Here is a 22,062-nt window from a genome sequence, read left to right as displayed (position 1 = left end):
ACAACAACAACAACAAATATACATAGCATGCAAATACAAAATTCTCATCTTTGTGATATATCACTCATTATCAGTATGAAACTAAAGTTAGCAAAAACAACACAGATCAAACACACAGATATAGAGTTCTCCAGCTCATATCATCACTGACTATCAATATGAATCCAATCAAACATGTGATACACAGTAGCACTGTATGATCAAAACACAATTTACCTTTGGCAGCTATAGCAGCAAAACAAAGAAACAAATTACAAGGTGTTTTTTGTTGTTGTTTTTTCAGACAGCGAGCACTGTAATTTAATTGTATTTGTTGATGTCTTCACTGGAACATAAAGAAATCCACCACATCCATCCAAACCCCTCTCTTTCTCTCGCTCTCTTCCCCCTCCTATTTTTTCTCTCCCATTTAAAAAAAAAAAAAATTTAATCTATCTTTTTAACTGTGAATGTCCATAATTTACTTTCAAGTATAAGTGCTGTCTATTATCAGCCAGTTTAAAGTTCATCTCAGGTTGTTTTTTCATATGTGAATGTGAAGGGTTCCTTTTGTTAGGGGGCTGGGGGGGTCCTCAAAAAGGTCATTTTCTACTTGTGTTTCTCTGGGCCTGAAACTGGTCTTTTCAGTTTTCACTGAAAAATGTCTGTGTGTCTATCCATCCTTTATTCTCAACTCCTCCCCACCCTGCTTTTCTCCCCCATCCACATGTCCCTCCACTCTTTGTTCATGTCTTCTCCCCCATCCACATGTCACCCCGCTCTTTGTTCATGTCTTCTCCCCCATCCACATGTCACCCCACTCTTTGTTCATTCCTTCTCCCCCATCCACATGTCACCCCACTCTTTGTTCAGTCCTTCTCCCCCATCCACATGTCACCCCACTCTTTGTTCAGTCCTCCCCCATCCACATGTCACCCCACTCTTTGTTCAGTCCTTCTCCCCCATCCACATGTCCCCCCACTCTTTGTTCATGTCTTCTCCCCCATCCACATGTCACCCCGCTCTTTGTTCATGTCTTCTCCCCCATCCACATGTCACCCCACTCTTTGTTCATGTCTTCTCCCCCATCCACATGTCACCCCACTCTTTGTTCAGTCCTTCTCCTCCATCCACATGTCACCCCACTCTTTGTTCAGTCCTTCTCCCCCATCCACATGTCACCCCACTCTTTGTTCATGTCTTCTCCCCCATCCACATGTCACCCCACTCTTTGTTCATGTCTTCTCCCCCATCCACATGTCACCCCACTCTTTGTTCATGTCTTCTTCCCCATCCACATGTCACCCCACTCTTTGTTCATGTCTTCTCCCCCATCCACATGTCACCCCGCTCTTTGTTCAGTCCTTCTCCCCCATCCACATGTCACCCCACTCTTTGTTCATGTCTTCTCCCCCATCCACATGTCACCCCGCTCTTTGTTCAGTCCTTTCCCCCCATCCACATGTCACCCCACTCTTTGTTCATGTCTTCTCCCCCATCCACATGTCACCCCGCTCTTTGTTCAGTCCTTCTCCCGCATCCACATGTCACCCCACTCTTTGTTCAGTCCTTCTCCCCCATCCACATGTCACCCCGCTCTTTGTTCAGTCCTTCTCCCCCATCCACATGTCACCCCGCTCTTTGTTCAGTCCTTCTCCCCCATCCACATGTCACCCCGCTCTTTGTTCAGTCCTTCTCCCCCATCCACATGTCACCCCGCTCTTTGTTCAGTCCTTCTCCCCCATCCACATGTCACCCCACTCTTTGTTCAGTCCTTCTCCCCCATCCACATGTCACCCCGCTCTTTGTTCAGTCCTTCTCCCCCATCCACATGTCACCCCACTCTTTGTTCAGTCCTTCTCCCCCATCCACATGTCACCCCACTCTTTGTTCAGTCCTTCTCCCCCATCCGAGAATGCGAAATGTTTTATTCAGTTTAGGCCAAGGCCCCTTACTGAAGGGGGCAATCATACAACAGTAACACAAGTGCCTCTTATGATTAGAGAGAGAAAAAAAAAAGAAAAACAAAACCCACAAAAAACAGCAACAACAGAAAAACGATAACATAACAAATGATAGTGATCACAGATATTCATATCATTTCAGTTGTATAGTCTAAGTTGTGACCATACGAAATCGTTTCAAAGCTTTATAAACGTAAGACACCAGATTAGATAGTACAATCTCGTTTCTGGTGGACATAAGCAAATTATATCTAAAACAACATGGAATATGAAAATATTTGACCTAAATATATTTCATCTTTAAATCATACAGAGCAGGACAACAAAACAAGTAAATTTCATCTTCCTTGCAGTCATGACATAAACAACAAAGCATTGTCAACTCTTCTATCACTAACTCTATGACGATGAACAGCAATGTCTGAGACACCAAATCTTAGTTTTGTTAAAGCACATTTAATATATCTGATCTTTGTAATTTCAATATATGGTTAAACACGATTGGTCATTTTAAACATCCTGTATTCATTAAATCTGTTGCTATTCTGTGGTCATGTCAGTCCTGCCATCTGCAGTCAATAATTCTTTGTTTAAAACAATTTTAAAACCCGTTATATTTTCAAATCCCTGGTTATCCACACATATGCAAATCCATAAGAATATAAACAGCTTTGCATGCATGAAGCCCATGTCTTCTTTCCAATAGTATCTAAATTATATAGTCTTATACGCCTTGTAAGGTAACATATGGTTACCCATCCTAGCCAATAGCTAATACACTTTACATGGGAATTACAAAATATAGGGTACCTGCCAAGTTTTCCATGAATTAGATCATTTGGTGTCCGACTATCAATATTCAGAAAACGTTTCATTCCAAATAAACGTAAACTTTCAATATCCCTTCCATTTTCAAACGCCCATATTTAAGCACCAAACTGACTGTACCTGCGAATCAAACAGCTTTACAAAAGAGCTACAATCCAGTCTATACATGACACGTAAAATAATCATAACAGCTCTCTTAGCTCTGTTGACTAAATCTCTACATGCAAAAGTGAAACTAAGTCTAGTTGAAAAGAAAATTCCAAGATATTTATACACATTTACTACTCTTACCTTTTCGCTACCATATGTCCATTGTTCATATCTCAATAGGCATCCACCTTTACGAAACAAAATTATATTTGTTTTCTCCATATTTACTTTTAATTCCAATCTCATTGCAGCTGTATATAAACTGTTCAACTGTCTCTGCAGACCTATCACTGATATTGACAATAAAATGATATTATCAGCAAAAAGTAACATAAACAACTCAATAAAGTCAAAAGATAATCCGTGTCTTCCATTTCCAATAATTTCTAAGGAAAGCTCTTTGACAAACAGTGAAAATAAGACAGGACTGCATACATCACCTTGTTTAACCCCCCAGGTACAATTCACGAAATCAGATAATTTTGCTCCACTTCTAACCCTAGCCTTAACTTCACTATACATACTTTTAATACATCTATACAACTTACCTTTATTCCATTTTTCAACACAGGCCATAACAATTTCCTTGAAATTGAATCGAATGCTTTTTCAAAGTCCACAAATGCAACATATCACTTCTGATTATAAGCAAATTGTTTCTGAACAGCATAAAATATTTTGCATTCTCCCCCATCCACATGTCACCCCACTCTTTGTTCAGTCCTTCTCCCCCATCCACATGTCACCCCACTCTTTGTTCATGTCTTCTCCCCCATCCACATGTCACCCCACTCTTTGTTCAGTCCTTCTCCCCCATCCACATGTCACCCCACTCTTTGTTCAGTCCTTCTCCCCCATCCACATGTCACCCCGCTCTTTGTTCAGTCCTTCTCCCCCATCCACATGTCACCCCACTCTTTGTTCATGTCTTCTCCCCCATCCACATGTCACCCCACTCTTTGTTCATGTCTTCTCCCCCATCCACATGTCACCCCACTCTTTGTTCAGTCCTTCTCCCCCATCCACATGTCACCCCACTCTTTGTTCAGTCCTTCTCCCCCATCCACATGTCACCCCACTCTTTGTTCAGTCCTTCTCCCCCATCCACATGTCACCCCGCTCTTTTCATTTCTTCTCCCCAATGATCCACCTGAGTAACATCTTCTTATAAAGAAGACAACCCAAAAAGAACATCACAGATCCACAATAAATTATACCCTAGCATCTATACACTGATACACATGCAGCCTAATTTTCTACAAATAAAAGGAAACTGGTCACCTAGAAAAGCAACAACAATAAATATTGTACAAAAATATTAGTCAACTATCAATGTCATGATACTCATACTAAAAAAAATTCATAAAACTGTAGCTATGGAGAAACAAATGTAAATATGCTGACGACAGCATGAAATGTTTTCTTACAACAAGATTCTAAGAAGCATCATCTTTATGGCTGCTTCTGCTGCAATGCACACAGATGATTTATCATCAGACTACTGAAACACTGACCCATCCATCTGAACATGCATTCAGAAAAATACTGACACAGCCAAAAAATATTCCCTTTTCTTCACTTTGTGTGTGTGTGTGTGTGTGTGTGTGTGTGTGTGTGTGTGTGTGTGTGTGTTGGCTTTGTTGTTGTTGTTGTTTTCATTTCTAATGCTCCACTACCATCAATTCGCTGATGATTTTTACTGTGGTTGGTGCAAGCTGTATGTCTGTTATTTCCACAATCCACTGAACATTGTCAGGAATAACAGCATCTTTTACATGCGTAGTCAGTCTTGTGCATGCACAGACACATCTTCTAAGGGGGTTCAGGCACAAGCAGGTCTGCACATTTCAGTGACCTGAGAGATAACATTGGACTATAAATTAATGGGTCCTGGGTTTAATCCTGACATGGTAAAGGGCAGAGATTTTTCTGATCTCTACGGTCAACCATTTTGCTATATGCCCGTCTTTCCAACTTATTCTAAAAAATATGTTTCAGTAATGCACAGAAAATACATGCTTGCTCTGTCTCCTCTTGTGCCAAATTTCTTGAGGCTCAAACGAAATGGTTCACTCGACAATCATCATGTCTAAGATCTCACCACAATCTGCTTTTATCCACTCCATCTGTGGGCATGTGTGTGTGTGTGTGTGTGTGTGTGTGTGTGTGTGTGTGTGTGTGTGTGTGTGTGTGTGTGTGTGTGCTTGAATTCCCTGTGAAGTGTCAGAACAGAAGAAAAAAGAAAATCTATTCTTTCTCAAAACACAAACCGCCAACCTGAGATTTTCTTCCGTCACCTTTGTAATCTCACAACACCCCCCTCAAACCCCCCCAACACCTCCATCCCTGACACCCCAAACTCCCACCACATCCCCCCCCCCAAAAAAAAACCCTCTCTCACCCCTCCCCCCCTCTCCCCCCGCCCCCTCAAAACCCTCTCTCAACCCCCACTCCAAAAAACCCTACCCCCCCCTCTCTCACCCCCCCTCCGTGCCCCCCCTGCCCTCCCCCTCCCCACACACACACAGCCCCCAGTGGGTGTCTCACCTGCGGAGGTAGGGGGGAGGTCGGCCAGCTGCCCATCAACATGCTGCAGCTTGGAGTCATAGAAGGCACGCAGTTTGTCCATGTCCGACTGCAGCTTGTCTCGATTGCTGCGCTCTGTTTCCATCTCTTCCTTCATCGCCTGCATCTTTGCCTCATACTCCTGAATACATAGGTCACACAATGACTGACACATATTCCTCAACACCAGACCATTGGGTATATTTCCTTTGTTGTTTTTTTAGCACAGACATTCCTGAACATCTGAGCACTGGGTACAATACATTTGTTTTGGGGTTTTTACCACACATATTCCAACAATCTGTGCACAGTTTTGGGTGGTTGTTTTTTTTCCACACATATCCCTGGATGTCTATATGCTGGGTACATTTCAGTTGTTTGTTTTGTGTTTTGAATGCACACATGAAAAAAGAACACAAAAAATCAACAACAAAAAACGGATAATACATCAGAATAATTCATGCAGCAAGAACATAGTAAATCTTCAATTTACACACATCAGATTGATTCAAATAGCAGGAACATTATAAATCTTCATACAGCCAGCTCATCATAACTAATGAATATCAGCAAGACAGACGCACACTTATTCATAAATTTAACTTGTGTGTGTGTGCGTGTGAATGAGTGTGTGAGTCCATGTGTGAGTGCTAATAATTCCAACCTGCCGTATCCGTTCCTTCTCCTCCTCCAGGTCATGGCGTGTCTCCTCCAGGTCATGGCTTGTCTCCTCCACATCAGCAGCAGCTGGTTTGGCCTTGGGAGCTGCCGCCCCACTGTCCCCTGTCACAGGTGTGTCACACAGTCACTACATGAACCAACCAACTGGATTCATACAGGGCGCATCAAAATGTCCACACTTAGGCTGTGTTTTCAGCGCCACCCTCACACAACCACACAGAGACAGAAATGATAAGAAATAATCAAATGCAGGCACAGCAGACAACACACACACACACACACACACACACACACACACATGCACATACAGGTGCACATGCACACACATACACTGCAACTGATCAACAAAGTTAAAAAAAAAAAAAAAAGACATAATGAAAAAAATATTAATAATAATGAAATTTGAATCTGGCTAACATTGGAAGTAAAAAGTTTTTACTGCTTTCTTAAAGAGTGTGAGAGAAGATGTTTTTCTAATGTCTCAGACATCACTGAATTCCAAAAGGAATCAGTCAGTGCTTTGAGCACACCACATGATAATATCATACACACACTCTTCACACTCTACACAGATATCCATGACAATACTGTACTCAATACGGACAATTGTTTCAGAGAAAATTCTGAGCTATCTGAACTGTTGGATGGAATAAAGTATAAAACCATTACATATGTCTCAGTCCATCAGTATATTGTCAAGCTTTTAACTCACTCCAGACAATGGAACACAATAGCGTTCCTGATGTAAGGTAGTGTTCCGGAGGATGGAGTGCTATAGCGGTTTCGACAATTAAAACATTTTCCACGTTTTCCTCATGAGGTAGCATAACAATCACAGATACACCATGCATTGCAAACGTGTCAAGGGTTGAATGGAAAGTTTCCTTGTGAGATTTCATAACAACACACTTGCCAGCAAGCCTTTGAGTTTGGCACCCCACATGACAAGCTAATCTGCATATGTATCAAAAATGGCATCGGAAGCGATACATGTGGAAAGTTTTGGGGCAAACTAGAACACAACAGCCTTATTTTTTACTGCTACTGAAGTAACTGAAATGCTTCAAACTGAAGGTTTTGACATGGACGAGGATGATGAAGACATTGAATAAAGTATCTGCAGTGAAGAAAGCTACCAGCAAGAAGGTACTGACAGTGACAGCTTCTGAGGGCTGTGAAGGGAGGGAGGGGGGTGGGCGTACACAGGACGTGAGAAGAGGGGTCAGTGGATCAAGTTCAGGGAGTTTCATTCAGCTGCTCTGTGTTTTGTATTTTTTGTGGGTTTTTTCCTAACCCTAACAAATGGGCCATCTGCAGGGGAAAGCAAGGGAGAAAACTTCGTTATTTGAATTTTCTAATTTGCACTGATATTTCTCTGCAGTTTCAATGTATTAGTAATATTCCTCAGACATTTCACAGTAGCACAACTTTTTTTCTTTTACAGAAAAATTAATCAATGAATTCATTAATCAATCAATTAAACATTCAAAGAAAAAAACACCAATTTGTTTTCATTAACACAACACTGTAAGAGCTACTAGAAAACATGCAGCACAACATACAATAAAGCATTCAAAGGAAATCAGCAGGAAAACAAGAAGGAAAAAAACAGAAGGGAGCATGGCAGACATGAAGCAAAACCAACTCTATCCACAAACCCTTTTTCTTTCCCAAGCCTGTTCAAAAAAAGACACTTTTTCTCCATGTGTGCAGCTTCGCAAACTAACGTATTTCAACAAAGCCACATCCATACCTTACAACATACACATGTTTAGTCCCTTAAAGCCACATCCATACAACATACACATGTTTAACCCCTTAAAGCCACATCCATATCTTACAACATACACATGTTTAACCCCTTAAAGCCACATCCATATTTTACAACATACACATGTTTAACCCCTTAAAGCCACATCCATATTTTACAACATACACATGTTTAACCCCTTAAAGCCACATCCATATTTTACAACATACACATGTTTACCCCTTAAAGCCACATCCATACCTTACAACATACACATGTTTAGCCCTTAAAGCCACATCCATACCTTACAACATACACATGTTTAGCCCTTAAAGCCACATCCATACCTTACAACATACACATGTTTAACCCCTTAAAGCCACATCCATACCTTACAACATACACATGTTTACCCCTTAAAGCCACATCCATACCTTACAACATACACATGGTTAGCCCTTAAAGCCACATCCATACCTTACAACATACACATGTTTACCCCTTAAAGCCACATCCATACCCTACAACATACACATGTTTAGCCCTTAAAGCCACATCCATACCTTACAACATACACATGTTTAACCCCTTAAAGCCACATCCATATCTTACAACATACACATGTTTACCCCTTAAAACCACATCCATATCTTACAACATACACATGTTTACCCCTTAAAGCCACATCCATATCTTACAACATACACATGTTTAACCCCTTAAAGCCACATCCATATCTTACAACATACACATGTTTACCCCTTAAAGCCACATCCATATCTTACAACATACACATGTTTACCCCTTAAAGCCACATCCATATCTTACAACATACACATGTTTACCCCTTAAAGCCACATCCATATCTTACAACATACACATGTTTACCCCTTAAAGCCACATCCATACCTTACAACATACACATGTTTACCCCTTAAAGCCACATCCATATCTTACAACATACACATGTTTAACCCCTTAAAACCACATCCATATCTTACAACATACACATGTTTATCCCTTAAAATCACATCCATACCTTACAACATACACATGTTTATCTTCTTAAAACCACATCCATATCTTACAACATACACATGTTTAACCCCTTAAAACCACATCCATATTTTACAACATACACATGTTTAACCCCTTAAAGCCACATCCATATTTTACAACATACACATGTTTACCCCCTTAAAGCCACATCCATATATCATGACATACACAAGTTTAACCCCTTAAAGACACATCCATATTTTACAACATACACATGTTTAACCCCTTAAAGCCACATCCATATCTTACAACATACACATGTTTAACCCTTTAATTGCTGCGACTTGGTGAAATGAGACCAGTGCGTATGAATCTAAAATGCAATTATTATTTTTTGCACTTTGCATTGGAGTAAATCATTTTTCTAATACAGTCCAAAGAGAAGAAGTCCAAGTGAAAGAAGCAAGGAATCTGTAACATTTTTTTTTTTTAAGAAAGACAAGAAAGATCAGGAGACACAAAAGTGAACAAGTAAGGAAGGGTCATTAGTTTCCAACGAGTCCAAAGGAAGGGAGACAAGTGCATGTGGGGGACAACACGGTGAGGCAGCACATGGACTCTGACAAACATAGGAGTTGCAGCTCATGAACACAGAAAGAAGAGCAGAAAGCAAGCCCTCAGGTACAAAACAGAGCAAAGGAGACAGCACAGCACGCCCTGAGGAAGAACGACATCGTCTTGACAACAGGCCTTTGAGAGCCACATGAAAGCCCCCTTCAGGGACATGCATCTGGTCCACGAAAGAAAGCAGAAAAAAAATCTTTTTACCAATAATTATAATAGTAATAATACTATAAACTATGATCCTGACCACAGACCTTTGAGGGCGACATCAAACCCCCCTTCAGGGATAGGCATCTTGCCCATCAGCATGGCCTTCAGCTTCTCTATCTCCTCCTGGTACTGGCGAAGCAGAGCGTCCTTGGGATCCTCATTGATCTTGGGCTTGTTCTTGATGTTCTTGGCACGGTTGGCATAGCGCAGCGTGCTCAGTGTCTCATCGTAGTTGTTGTCGGCGGGGGACAGGCACGCCACCATCATCGTCTTGGTGTTGCCGCCCAGTGAGTCCTGTGAGCAAGGGTCACACAGAGGATAACAATAAATGATAGATAATAAATAAATGTATTCATATTCCACTGAATTGTGTGCAAATCAAAGTGCTTTAACTCCTGAATTTCACAAGCATGCATAACTCTGAACCAAAAGAATGAAAGACAACTTGTAACTACATGTAGATAGAAAGCTACAGAAACTAAGGACGGAAAGAGGGAGGGTAGGGAGGAGCTGTTTTGGAAAGAGGTAGGTTCTGAGGCCGGACTTGAAAGAGCTAAGTGCAGGGATGTGACAAAGAAAAAAATGAAGATCGTTTCAAACAAAAGGTCCAGAAACAGGGCAGAAATAGCAGCGGCCAACAGTGTCACACAACAGTGGTATCTGAGATGATACAACAATGAAAAGGCCATTTAACAATCTGCTCTTCATTCAGGCTGAGGTATGAAAGATGGAGCTTCACGGTCAGCAGTGTAAGAGTCAATACAGGTGAGGTGTGTACCATTTCACTCTATCCCTATTCTAGTTTTGCTTTGTTGAAAACCACCTACAGTCCATTTCGAATTGCTTATTATGAAGACATCCGTTACATGCTTAGGATGTACTTATATCAGGACAGAACCTTGTATAAGATTTTCTTCTTGTCCTCTTTATTTGTAACTGTGGTGTAATGTGAAATGTTCTAGATAAAAATACTGTTTCAACCAGATGCATACCTGCAGCAAGCGTGTCAGTTTGGAGTCACGGTAGGGGATGTGTTTGGACTTGCCGTCCACCAGGGCGGAGATCACGTTGCCCAAGGCGGACAGGGACAGGTTGATCTTGGTGGCCTCTTTCAGCCGGTCCCCCGTTGCCCCTGAACAACATGAACATGTCTCATCACACAGGCAAACAACAGGCAAAGACTTCATGGCTCACAAGTGATTCTTGATGAAAAAAATAACTGCAGGTATTAAACTGAGAACGCTGGTAGTTGGGGGATAGGGGTTGGGGAGATAGAAGAGATTGGGAGGCGAAGGTTCTGACACCAATACTTATATATATGGTCTATATATGCACATGTATGTGTGTATGTTATTTTTAAAAAAATTACTTTTATTATATTATACACGCATGCATGTGCATATATAGGCCAACTGATCCAAATCATGTATTTGCTCACCATCTGAAACAATTGTTTGTCGAACCACAAGTGCTGAAAACCAAACAATTCCATCTACTATAACTACAGATGCCCATGTCAAACAGCATTTAACTGTTTTATAATTGCAATACAGATCTTTTACATACCATACAGCAGCCATCACCTCACCTATTTTCACCTGTCTGTCACACACCACCAGTCACTGTTGTAGAATGACTTTCAGTATCTTCGTCATTGCACTTATTTACAGTTACCCATCTTGAAAAGTTATATTTGTTGTCTTGACAAAGATGCATGCCCATGGGAAGTAAATGATAACATCTACTGGAATCAGCTGATCAAACTCACAAGCTGACTGCTAGACTCCCTCCACTGACAGTCCACAACTAACCACTAACAAAGATATAGCAGCCACCACCCACCTGTTCTCATCTTTTGCCCAAACACCACCACCTCACCTGTTTTCACCTGTCTCTAACACACCACCACCTCACCTGTTTTCACCTGTCTCTAACACACCACCACCTCACCTGTTTTCACCTGTCTCTAACACACCACCACCTCACCTGTTTTCACCTGTCTCTAACACACCACCACCTCACCTGTTTTCCACTCATTCTAATAAACCACCACCTCACCTGTTTCTAACACACCACCACCTCACCTGTTTTCACCTGTCTCTAACACACCACCACCTCACCTGTTTTCCACTCATTCTAATAAACCACCACCTCACCTGTTTCTAACACACCACCACCTCAACTGTTTTCACCTGTTTCTAACACCACATCCCACTAGTTTTGACCTGTTACAGACGCACACCACCACCTCACCTGTTTTCACCTGTTTCTAACACACTAGTTTTCACCTGTTTCTAACACACCACCAGCTCACCTGTTTTTGCCTGTCTCTAACACACCACCACCTCACATTTTACATCTGTTTCTAACACACCACCACCTCACATTTTACATCTGTTTCTAACACACCACCACCTCACATGTCATCATCTGTTTCTAACACACCACCACCTAACATGTCATCATCTGTTTCTAACACACCACCACCTCACATGTCATCATCCGTTTCTAACACACCACCACCTCACATGTCATCATCTGTTTCTAACACACCACCACCTAACATGTTATCATCTGTTTCTAACACACCACCACCTCACATTTTACATCTGTTTCTAACACACCACCACCTAACATGTCATCATCTGTTTCTAACACACCACCACCTAACATGTCATCATCTGTTTCTAACACACCACCACCTAACATGTCATCATCTGTTTCTAACACACCACCACCTTACCTGTTTTCGCCTGTCTCTAACACACCACCACCTCACATTTTATGATCTGTTTCTAACACACCACCACCACACATTTTACCATCTGTTTCTAACACACCACCACCTCAATCATCTGTTTCTAACACACCACCACCTCACATATCATCATCTGTTTCTAACACACCACCACCTAACATGTTATCATCTGTTCCTAACACACCACCACCTTACCTGTTTTCACCTAACACACCACCACCTCACCTGTTTTCACCTGTGTCTAACACACCACCACCTCACCTGTCTCTAACACACCACCACCTCACCTGTTTTCGCCTGCCTCTCACTGCCAGCCAGATCGACCAGGTTCAGTTTTCCTGCCCGTATGTGCTCCTCGCCAGACTCATCGTCGCTGCTCATCTCCATGAAGATGGTGAAGATGGAGTGGCTGCGGCTGGAGTCCGCGTTCATCAGGGTGGCGCCCACAGACCGGTTCTTCCACCCCTTTTCCATGATGTGGTTACAGTCGTTGACGTTGTGCACAGGGTGCAATGACAGACCTGCACAGCCATGTAGGGGCATTAGATGAGGTCTGCTGGCGACTACCTCAAGGCCTGACATCAGACATCTACTTGTCTTTTTCTTTTTCTCTCTTTCTTTTTCTTCAAAGCAGATGTGGCGTAACGTATATGGATCAGTCTGCACACTTTGACACAAACTTGAGACTGGAACTCTCTTCATGTGCCTCATGATGGGCATACACATGTACACACCTGAATGGTAGTGTGGGTGCTATACTTTTGGATGAGATGATAAACTGGTCCCAAGTACAGAAGGCACATATGGCATGTAACAGAACCCAAGGCAACAAAGAGACTGTCCCTGGCAAAATTCTGCAGAAAAATCCACTCTGACAGTAAAATAAATACATTTGCACAGAGAGAGAGACACAGAGAGAGAGAGAGAGAGACAGAGAGAGAGACAGAGACAGAGAGAAACAAAGGGTGGTGCTGCACTGTGGTACTATCCACAGGTGTCAAGCAAAAAACAGGGATGACAGTGGATAAACACAAAGGGTCAGCTACTGACTACTTTTTAACCCTTTCACTGCCAGGAAAATAAGACTGAAGTGAAATCTGTTTGCCAGGGTTTTTTCCCAAAGAACGGGTATATATTTTTTTAAAAATTTTGTGCTCTTTGTTATTGGAGAAAGACCCATAAAAGTATATATTTTCTGAAAGGTAAATGAATAAAGAATACAAAACACATGATGTTTTCCCATCCAAGTGATAATATGGATGTGGGGCCATGCCCCCTCGGTCTCCACCCCTCTCCTTTTCACCCCTCTCATATAGTCACTTCATCCAGTTCTCACCAGACCGCGTTGGCTGAGTGCCAAGAAAATAGCTCACACTGTGTCCTGCTAATAATTCAGCCATTTTCTGTCATCTGCTACAGCTGTACAGTCAGCATCACTCACTGACTGTCGTATCTTGTCCAGTCTCTTCATTGCTCCTTTATTTTCTTTATCTAATCGTCCTATAAAAGTTCCCCACTGTCTTCTCCTTCGAATTTACGCTTCAATTCTTTCTGAGAATCAGCTAAAGAAAACAATCTCGGTTGATTTTGGGCAACACGATTGCATGTCTTGAGCATGGAGTCCGACATTTTGTTGAGCAAGCAAGGAGAGGAGCCAGGCAAACACTGCGGCGGTAACCAAACCAAAACATTCAAATAAAGGACTGCCTCATGACATAGATGAAGTTTCTAGCTATGAATAGAATCTAGAAAGATTCCCCAAGCTAAATCTATCAGTATTTTTGTCAACGAACTCAATGCAAACCAGGGAAAAGTCAGAATATTTCGATGACAAGTTATCTCGTCATTGTGGCAGTAAAGCGTACATGCTTGCGCTGACAAGTTATCTCGTCACATAGGCAGCCTAGGGGTTAATGTGAATCTAAAAGCTTGTGCACTGACCCGAGACATAGACACCTTTGTCTGGGTGTTCCTTCAGGTCCAGCTTGGCCTTGGCGTCCTTGCCCAGCAGGTCACGGATCTCCTCGTTGTAGATCTCCAGGTAGGACGCATGGATCAGGAACTTGCAGCTGGATGTCACCCCCACTGTCTCAAAGATGTGGTCAAATGCTCTGCAATGACAGACAGTGTGGGATTAAAACACTGCATGAAAAACAAACACTATGATATACACACTGGCTCTCCACAAGATCATAGTATCATTGACATCACCTCAACCACAATATGCCAATCAAACTGATCATAAATACTGTCCTTGTACTTAATAAACAAACTTGTTTTGTCCCAAATAATCGTCTTAATCAGTTCACTGTGCCCCATGTTATGTCTAGTTATAAATACAATTTTTGTCATTATAAACAAAGCATTCTGTGGCCCTTTATGCTCTGTCCTCGAACAGTCCAAAGTTATCATATTGGTTGTGGTTAAATCTGCCTGTCTACCTGTATGCCAAGGGCTGCAGCATCAGTGTGACTGCTTTAGAGAAAACAGCTGACAGCATTAATCAACACACACTGGACAAGCAACTCACTGACTGTTGTCATCAGATGGAGCTCAGTAGGCTGTGTCATGTACATGTTGGATCATAAAAATCTATAACAAACATCATGAAATCAGAACACCACTGAGGCAGCTCAGCAGCAGTGCAGGGTCTGATGTGGTGTGTGGCCTCCTGGCAACCTGACATTAACAGATTCCTGTGGATTGCTAGAGCCGAGACTAGGACAGACAAACCCAGACAAAGCCTGTGTATAGGGTGCTTGAAATGAGCAGCAATGGAGTAATGCCACCAAAACAGTGTGGATGATGAGGCAGCAAAAAAAAAAAAAAAAAAAAAAGAATGATCAAGTGATTCAGCAGCAGTGTGACGTTTCTTCTGGTGAGGAATATCATGACCGTCTGATATAAATAAATCCTGTGACTGATTGACATTTGCACTGATCGAGAATGAACCTTGGAGGTGTGAGGTCAGGCTCAGCAATGAAGGGTATATGCAGGTGGGTCATAGGGTTTGAGTCTTTCAGATGAGATGATAATGATGGGCGCAATAGCCAAGTGGTTAAAGCGCTGGACTTTCAATCTGAGGGTCCCGGGTTCGAATCTTGGTGACAGTGCCTGGTGAGTAAAGGGTGGAGATTTTTCTGATCTCCCAGGTCAGCATATGATGTGCGGACGTGCCAGTGCCTGAACCCCCTTCGTGTGTATATCCAAGCAGAAGATGAAATATGCATGTTAAAGATCCAGTGATTCATATCAGCGTTCAGTGGCTTATGGCAACAAGAACATACCTAGCATGCACAACCCCGAAAACACAGTATGGCAGCCTACATGGCAGGGTAAAAACAGTCATACACGTAAAAGACTACTCGTGTACATACGAGTGAACGTGCGAGTTGCAGCCCATGAACAAAGAAGAAGAGAAGAGATGACAAACCAAGGTCTTGTGTGCAGCATGCACTTAGTGTATGTAACAGAACCCACTGCAACAAAAGGATTGTTCCTCACTTCCTGGCAAAATTCTGTAGAAAAATCCACCTTGATATCAAAGCAATTAAATCTGCAGACAGAAAAAAGGCAAGTACTGTGACATAGATTAACATGCTGATCACCCCTTCTGTCTTAAAGATGTAATCAAATACTTCAAAACAGACAGCAAACTCATGAATTAAAAAAAGAAAAAGGAAATAAAACCGTGAGCCCCCAAAAGGGCAATATTCCAGATGAAGTAAACTAAGACAGTGTGTTACTGCAGATCAGAGACCTCACCTTGGAATAATGCCTCTCTGGGTGGCTGGGTCAGTGATACCCTGCATGGAGAAGGACTTGCCACACCCTGTCTGCCCATAGGCGAAAATGGTGCCATTGAACCCTGTCGTCACGCCCTGCCACACACACAAACTCCTTGTACCAGGAAGCACATGACACACACACATGTAACTGCCCAATTTACTCATCAACATGGGTGTGGGTTTCTCCTTTTTCTTCCCTGGCTGAACAGGGTCTGGGCTGCTGGTGTGGTGATGTTTTGGCGCTTGTTGCATGACACAACATGCTTTTAGTCCTGATATTGCACTACATTACCTTCTGTCACATCAGATTTCTCTGTGTGAAATTCAGGCTGCTCTCCCCAGGGACAGCTCATTGCCACAGTGCAGTGCCAACTTCTTTACTTTTCCTGTCTGCGTGTGTATCTGTTTTAGTATCAAAGTGGATTTTTCTGCAGAATTTTGCCAGGGACAACTCTTTTCTTCCTGCGGTTTCTTTTGTGTGGATCAAGTGCACGCTGTGCAAAGGATCTCAGTTTATCATCTAATGGCCCTCTGCAGACAGCTGGACTCAACTCTACTGAACTGAATTCAATAACCATCTCCCCACCTCTCCCCTCACATCCTGTCATGACCTGCCAAACTGCAGATATCATCAATAATATACAGTACTTTGAACAAGGAAACCAAATCACAGATACTATCAAAGATATATAGCACCTTGTACCAGGAAATACATTCACTGGCAAGAACAAAAAAATTGCTCAACATGCGACTGATAACAGAGATTGACATAAGCTTAGAGTTGGGCCAACAATAAAGTGAGAGCTGTATAATTAACTCTTTCACCACCATAGGCGACTTTTGTTGACCAGACAGTGCAACTTTTGTTGACATCAAGGGGTCATGTTGATAAGACCATTTTTCACATTGTAACAAAGCTCTGACAGCCGCAGCCAGTTTCCCACCAATAGAACAATGACTAACCTTTGTCCCTTGACCCAGTTTGAAGTGAAAAAGTCCATTGTGTTGTTTTGACATGAACCAAAGCCTGTGACTGAGAGCATCGTTTCTAACATATTTGGCACTGGGAGTATTTTTCATACAGAAACTTGGTGGTGAAAGAGTTAATGGTTACTCCACTGCAATGGGAATTCATTTACAGCTTAATCTTTGGTGAAGAATTATGACTCTCAAACCAGGAGGCGAGACTGCACTGGCTCATGTCATAGTGCTGCAGCCTTGGGAGCTGGCTGGCCTTTGGGGACCATCCCAACACCAGCTGTCCTGAATCCCTCTTGGCCACAACAGTGGGAATGTAACTCTGACAAGACACTCTCAACTTTTATCAGATTCTAGCCCAGATTGTTGGGACAACAGTTCTGATGGTTAAAATCATGACTGACTATCATACCTGCCCTTCTTCACCACATAAATAGGGTGTAAGTGGAATGAGTTCAGTTGACTACTTCCCTCTTCCTTTCAAAGTCTGTGTTCTGAAAGTATTTTCAGCTATTTCAGCCCATTCTCCCCACCCTCTTCATCTCAGTTTTTCTTCTTTTTAAAAAAAATCATTATGTTGATCATAGATAATGATAAGAAATTGATGAAACTGATGTAATAATTTTATTTTATTGTCTGCAGTTACCTCTCTATGTGACAAGAACTTATATTCAATTCATGATCATACTTTAGACAAGAAAGATGCACAAACACACACACGCACATGTGCACACACTTACATAAACACGCTCACACATGCACATACTCACATGCACGCACACACACATGCACTTTTCACACACACACACACAAATGCGTACTCTCTCTCTGTGTCACAAACACACAATACACTGATACAGTGTACACATTCACACAATTACACACACTCAACACATGCCCACACCCACATACAACATCCACCCACCAATAGCACCCATACACATACACACACAACACCCACCCACCAATAACACCCTCATACACATACACACACAACATCCACCCACCAATAGCACCCTCACACACATACACACACAACACCCACCCACCAATAACACCCTCATACACATACACACACAACATCCACCCACCAATAGCACCCTCACACACATACACACACAACACACACCCACCAATAGCACCCTCACACACATACACATACAACACACACCCACCAATAGCACCCACACACACATACACACACAACACCCACCCACCAATAGCACCCACACACACACATACACACACAACACCCACTCACCAATAGCACCCACACACACATACACACACAACACCCACCCGCCAATAGCACCCACACACACATACACACACAACACACACCCACCAATAGCACCCACACACACATACACACACAACACACACCCACCAATAGCACCCACACACACATACACACACAACACACACCCACCAATAGCACCCACACACACACACATACACACACAACACCCACCCACCAATAGCACCCACACACACATACACACACAACACCCACCCACCAATAGCACCCACCCACACACATACACACACAACACCCACCCGCCAATAGCACCCACACACACATACACACACAACACCCACCCACCAATAGCACCCACACACACATACACACACAACACCCACTCACCAATAGCACCACACACACACATACACACACAACACCCACCCACCAATAGCACCCACACACACACATACACACACAACACCCACCCACCAATAGCACCCACACACACACATACACACACAACACCCACTCACCAATAGCACTCACACACACACATACACACACAACACCCACCTCCACCAAGGGATAGGCAATGTCATTGTAGATGTTTTCGGTTGTGGAATCGGTGAAGTATGCACCGTCAAAGGTGAACATTTTGGGTGGTGCCTTGGGGTCTTCAGGGTTGGTGATGGTGCAGCTTCCCTTCTTGCCTGTCCATGCTCACCACACACTTGCAGCCCAGGTCCTTTTCTCGCCGGTTCATTGGCCGACACCGCACGATCACCTTGACACATTCACCCATGGTTCTGCTCTTCTACCTGCTGGGAGACAGAAGACAAGGGCACAGATACACACACACAAACAGAATAACTCAGGGACCTCCATCCCTTGCAGACTGTGTGTTACTGTTCACTCCATTCCTCAAATACTCTTCCACAGATGAATATTATGTGCACTGCATCAAACGCATGTAAAAGAACCCATGACAATGACAAAAGAGGTATCCATGGCAACTTTTTTTTTTTTAAATCCACTTTGACAGGAACCACCACAAAAGAAAGTGATGAGTACACCACACAAAGAAAACTCTGTAAAGTTAAACTCGGGTTATACCTTTCATAAAACACGACTCCTTTACAGTGTAACTGATATCCAACCAAACAGTAATAAAATCAATAGTGATTTGATTGACAGACTGATTAATCAGTTGGTTGAGAATTTACCCCCACCCTGCCCCCCTCCCAAAGTGCTCACTTTACTGACCTATCCAACAGCCACAAATACTCTGCTGACTATTGACAAAAATATAAAGCAAAGAACAAATCAGTCAATGTGGCAAATGAAACAGGAGTCAAACCACAGAAATGGTTGCTGTGTGCCCAGTGACTGTACACAGACCTATGAAAGCCTGACCTTAACCCCCTGTCTGCTACTGATTAGTATACTCATCAGTGAAGGGCTGTTTGCTGAGCTATATCAGTGTATAACTGAAGTGATAGACCAGGATGATATCAGTGTATAACTGAAGTGATAGACCAGGATGTCAGTCACCACTTGTTATTTCGACTCATTCCTATTGAAACTGATCTATTTTTCTTCAGCAAAATCAGCCATGCCCCTCCAACTACGCAAGAAGTAATTCTTGCAACATCAAATTCACACCACACTCCTTTGAACATTTCACCATGTACAGCAGTCAAGGTGTGAATAGAGTTCAGTGTGATTTCTCTTCCACAACAGTTAGCAGAGAAGCCTGACCATGTTGGTCCAGTGGGGTCAGTAAGGTGCTACTTTATTGAAACCTCTGCTGACTTCTATGTTTGAACACACTGTGCTTTCACATTCTGTGTGTGGCATGGGGTTGGGGTGTGTGTGTGAGCGTTGTAGGGAAGAGAGGTGGAGGGAGGACAGACGTGGGTTTGACTCTGTGTGTGTGTGTGTGTGTGTGTGTGTGTGTGTGTGTGTGTGTGTGTGTGTGTGTGTGTGTGTGTGATCTGTGACAGAGAAAGAAATGGAGAGAGAGAAATACAGATAGTGTGGTCACAATTCACAGTACACAAAGAGAGAGAGACAGAGAGAGAGAGAGAGAGAGAGAGAGAGAGAGAGAGACAGACAGACAGACAGACAGACAGACAGACAGACAGAGACAGAGAGAATTGCAGCAGAAAGTACTATTGCACAAGACCAACAAGTGATTTCCCACAACAGGCGCAGACCACACTGTGAGGCATGTTACAGACCATTCTGACAGGTATCCACACTACAATCACCCTGTAATCACCAACATCTATTCCAGCACACAACCACCTGCTTCTTCTCCCATGCTACCCTGCAATCAAAACCACTGGCCTCATCTTACTCTGCTATCAAAAGATCATTACTATGATGACTGTTGGTCATAATTAGTGCACTGCCAGTGTCTTGGGATTTTTAAGTATACATGATACAATCTACAAGCACTTGAATGCTATTCAAACAACATAGATTTTAACTCTCTTTTTTCACCTGTGAGCTTTACTTTTATATGCTGGTAACTAATCTTTTTCCTGTAAAACACATGATTCCTGTGACCATGCATTTTGAAATGTTAAGAATTACACACACACACACACACACACACACACACACACACACACACACACAATTTGCTTGAGGTTTATAATTCTTAAAACACTGCCATAACACATGACCAGAATGTGATAATCTCTTTTCTAATTGTTCACATATTCATGTATGTCAATAACAATTTTTTTTCCTAAAAGTTTAAAGCTTCATTCAAAATGATAATCATGTAAAAAAAATAAATAAATAAATAAATAAATAACACATATATGGTATACTTGATATGTTTCATTGCATTCTTTCTGTTTTGATTTTTTTCTTCTTCAGATTTTAACATAGTAAACACATCAAGGCCAAAAATACAACTGGTATATAGCAAATACCAAACAAAAAGAAACAAACACCATGCAGCTGTTAAACTGAAAACTGATATCAGCATGTATTGTACACAATAATGATGGGCACAATAGCCAAATGGTTAAAGCATTGGACTTTCAATCTGAGGGTTCCGGGTTCGAATCTTGGTGACGGTGTCTGGTGGGTAAAGGGTGGAGATTTTTTCCGACCTCCCAGGTCAACATATGTGCAGACCTGCTTGTACCTGAACCCTCTTCATGTGTATTCGCAAGCAGAAGATCAAATACGCACGTTAAAAATTCTGTAATCCATGTCAGCGTTTGGTGGGTTATGGAAACAAGAATATACCCTGCATGCACACCCCACAAAAGTGGAGTATGGCTGCCTACATGGCGGGGTAAAAATGGTCATATACGTAAAAGCCCACTCATGTACATACGACTGAATGTGGGAGTTGCAGCCCATGAATGAAGTAGAAGAAGAAGAAGTAATAATAATAATAATAATGGATACTTATATAGCACACTATCCAGAAATCTGCTCTAGGTGCTTTACAAAAACGCTTTTGTTAATATAAAACATCATATCTATGTTACATACACACACCAAAATGTGACTACACACAC

At 42.3% G+C, this 22,062-nt stretch overlaps 1 protein-coding gene across 1 annotated transcript in view; it reads right to left on the bottom strand.

The window, feature by feature from the left end:
* Positions 1–19,333, bottom strand: part of LOC143301608 (osmotic avoidance abnormal protein 3-like) — a 55,329-nt gene extending 35,996 nt beyond the window's left edge. The window contains 9 exon segments of the mRNA XM_076616004.1: positions 5,469–5,628; positions 6,151–6,269; positions 9,795–10,044; positions 10,743–10,882; positions 12,796–13,029; positions 14,450–14,619; positions 16,274–16,389; positions 19,091–19,228; positions 19,230–19,333. Coding sequence (XP_076472119.1) covers positions 5,469–5,628; positions 6,151–6,269; positions 9,795–10,044; positions 10,743–10,882; positions 12,796–13,029; positions 14,450–14,619; positions 16,274–16,389; positions 19,091–19,228; positions 19,230–19,319 — 1,417 coding nt within the window. The 5' untranslated portion in view covers positions 19,320–19,333.
* Positions 19,334–22,062: the final 2,729 nt, after the last annotated feature.

This window comes from Babylonia areolata, chromosome 27, assembly GCF_041734735.1.
Source record: "Babylonia areolata isolate BAREFJ2019XMU chromosome 27, ASM4173473v1, whole genome shotgun sequence".
Lineage (NCBI taxonomy): Eukaryota > Metazoa > Mollusca > Gastropoda > Neogastropoda > Buccinidae > Babylonia > Babylonia areolata.
Note: the sequence above shows the minus strand (reverse complement) of the source record. Positions and strands in the feature narration are given on the sequence as shown.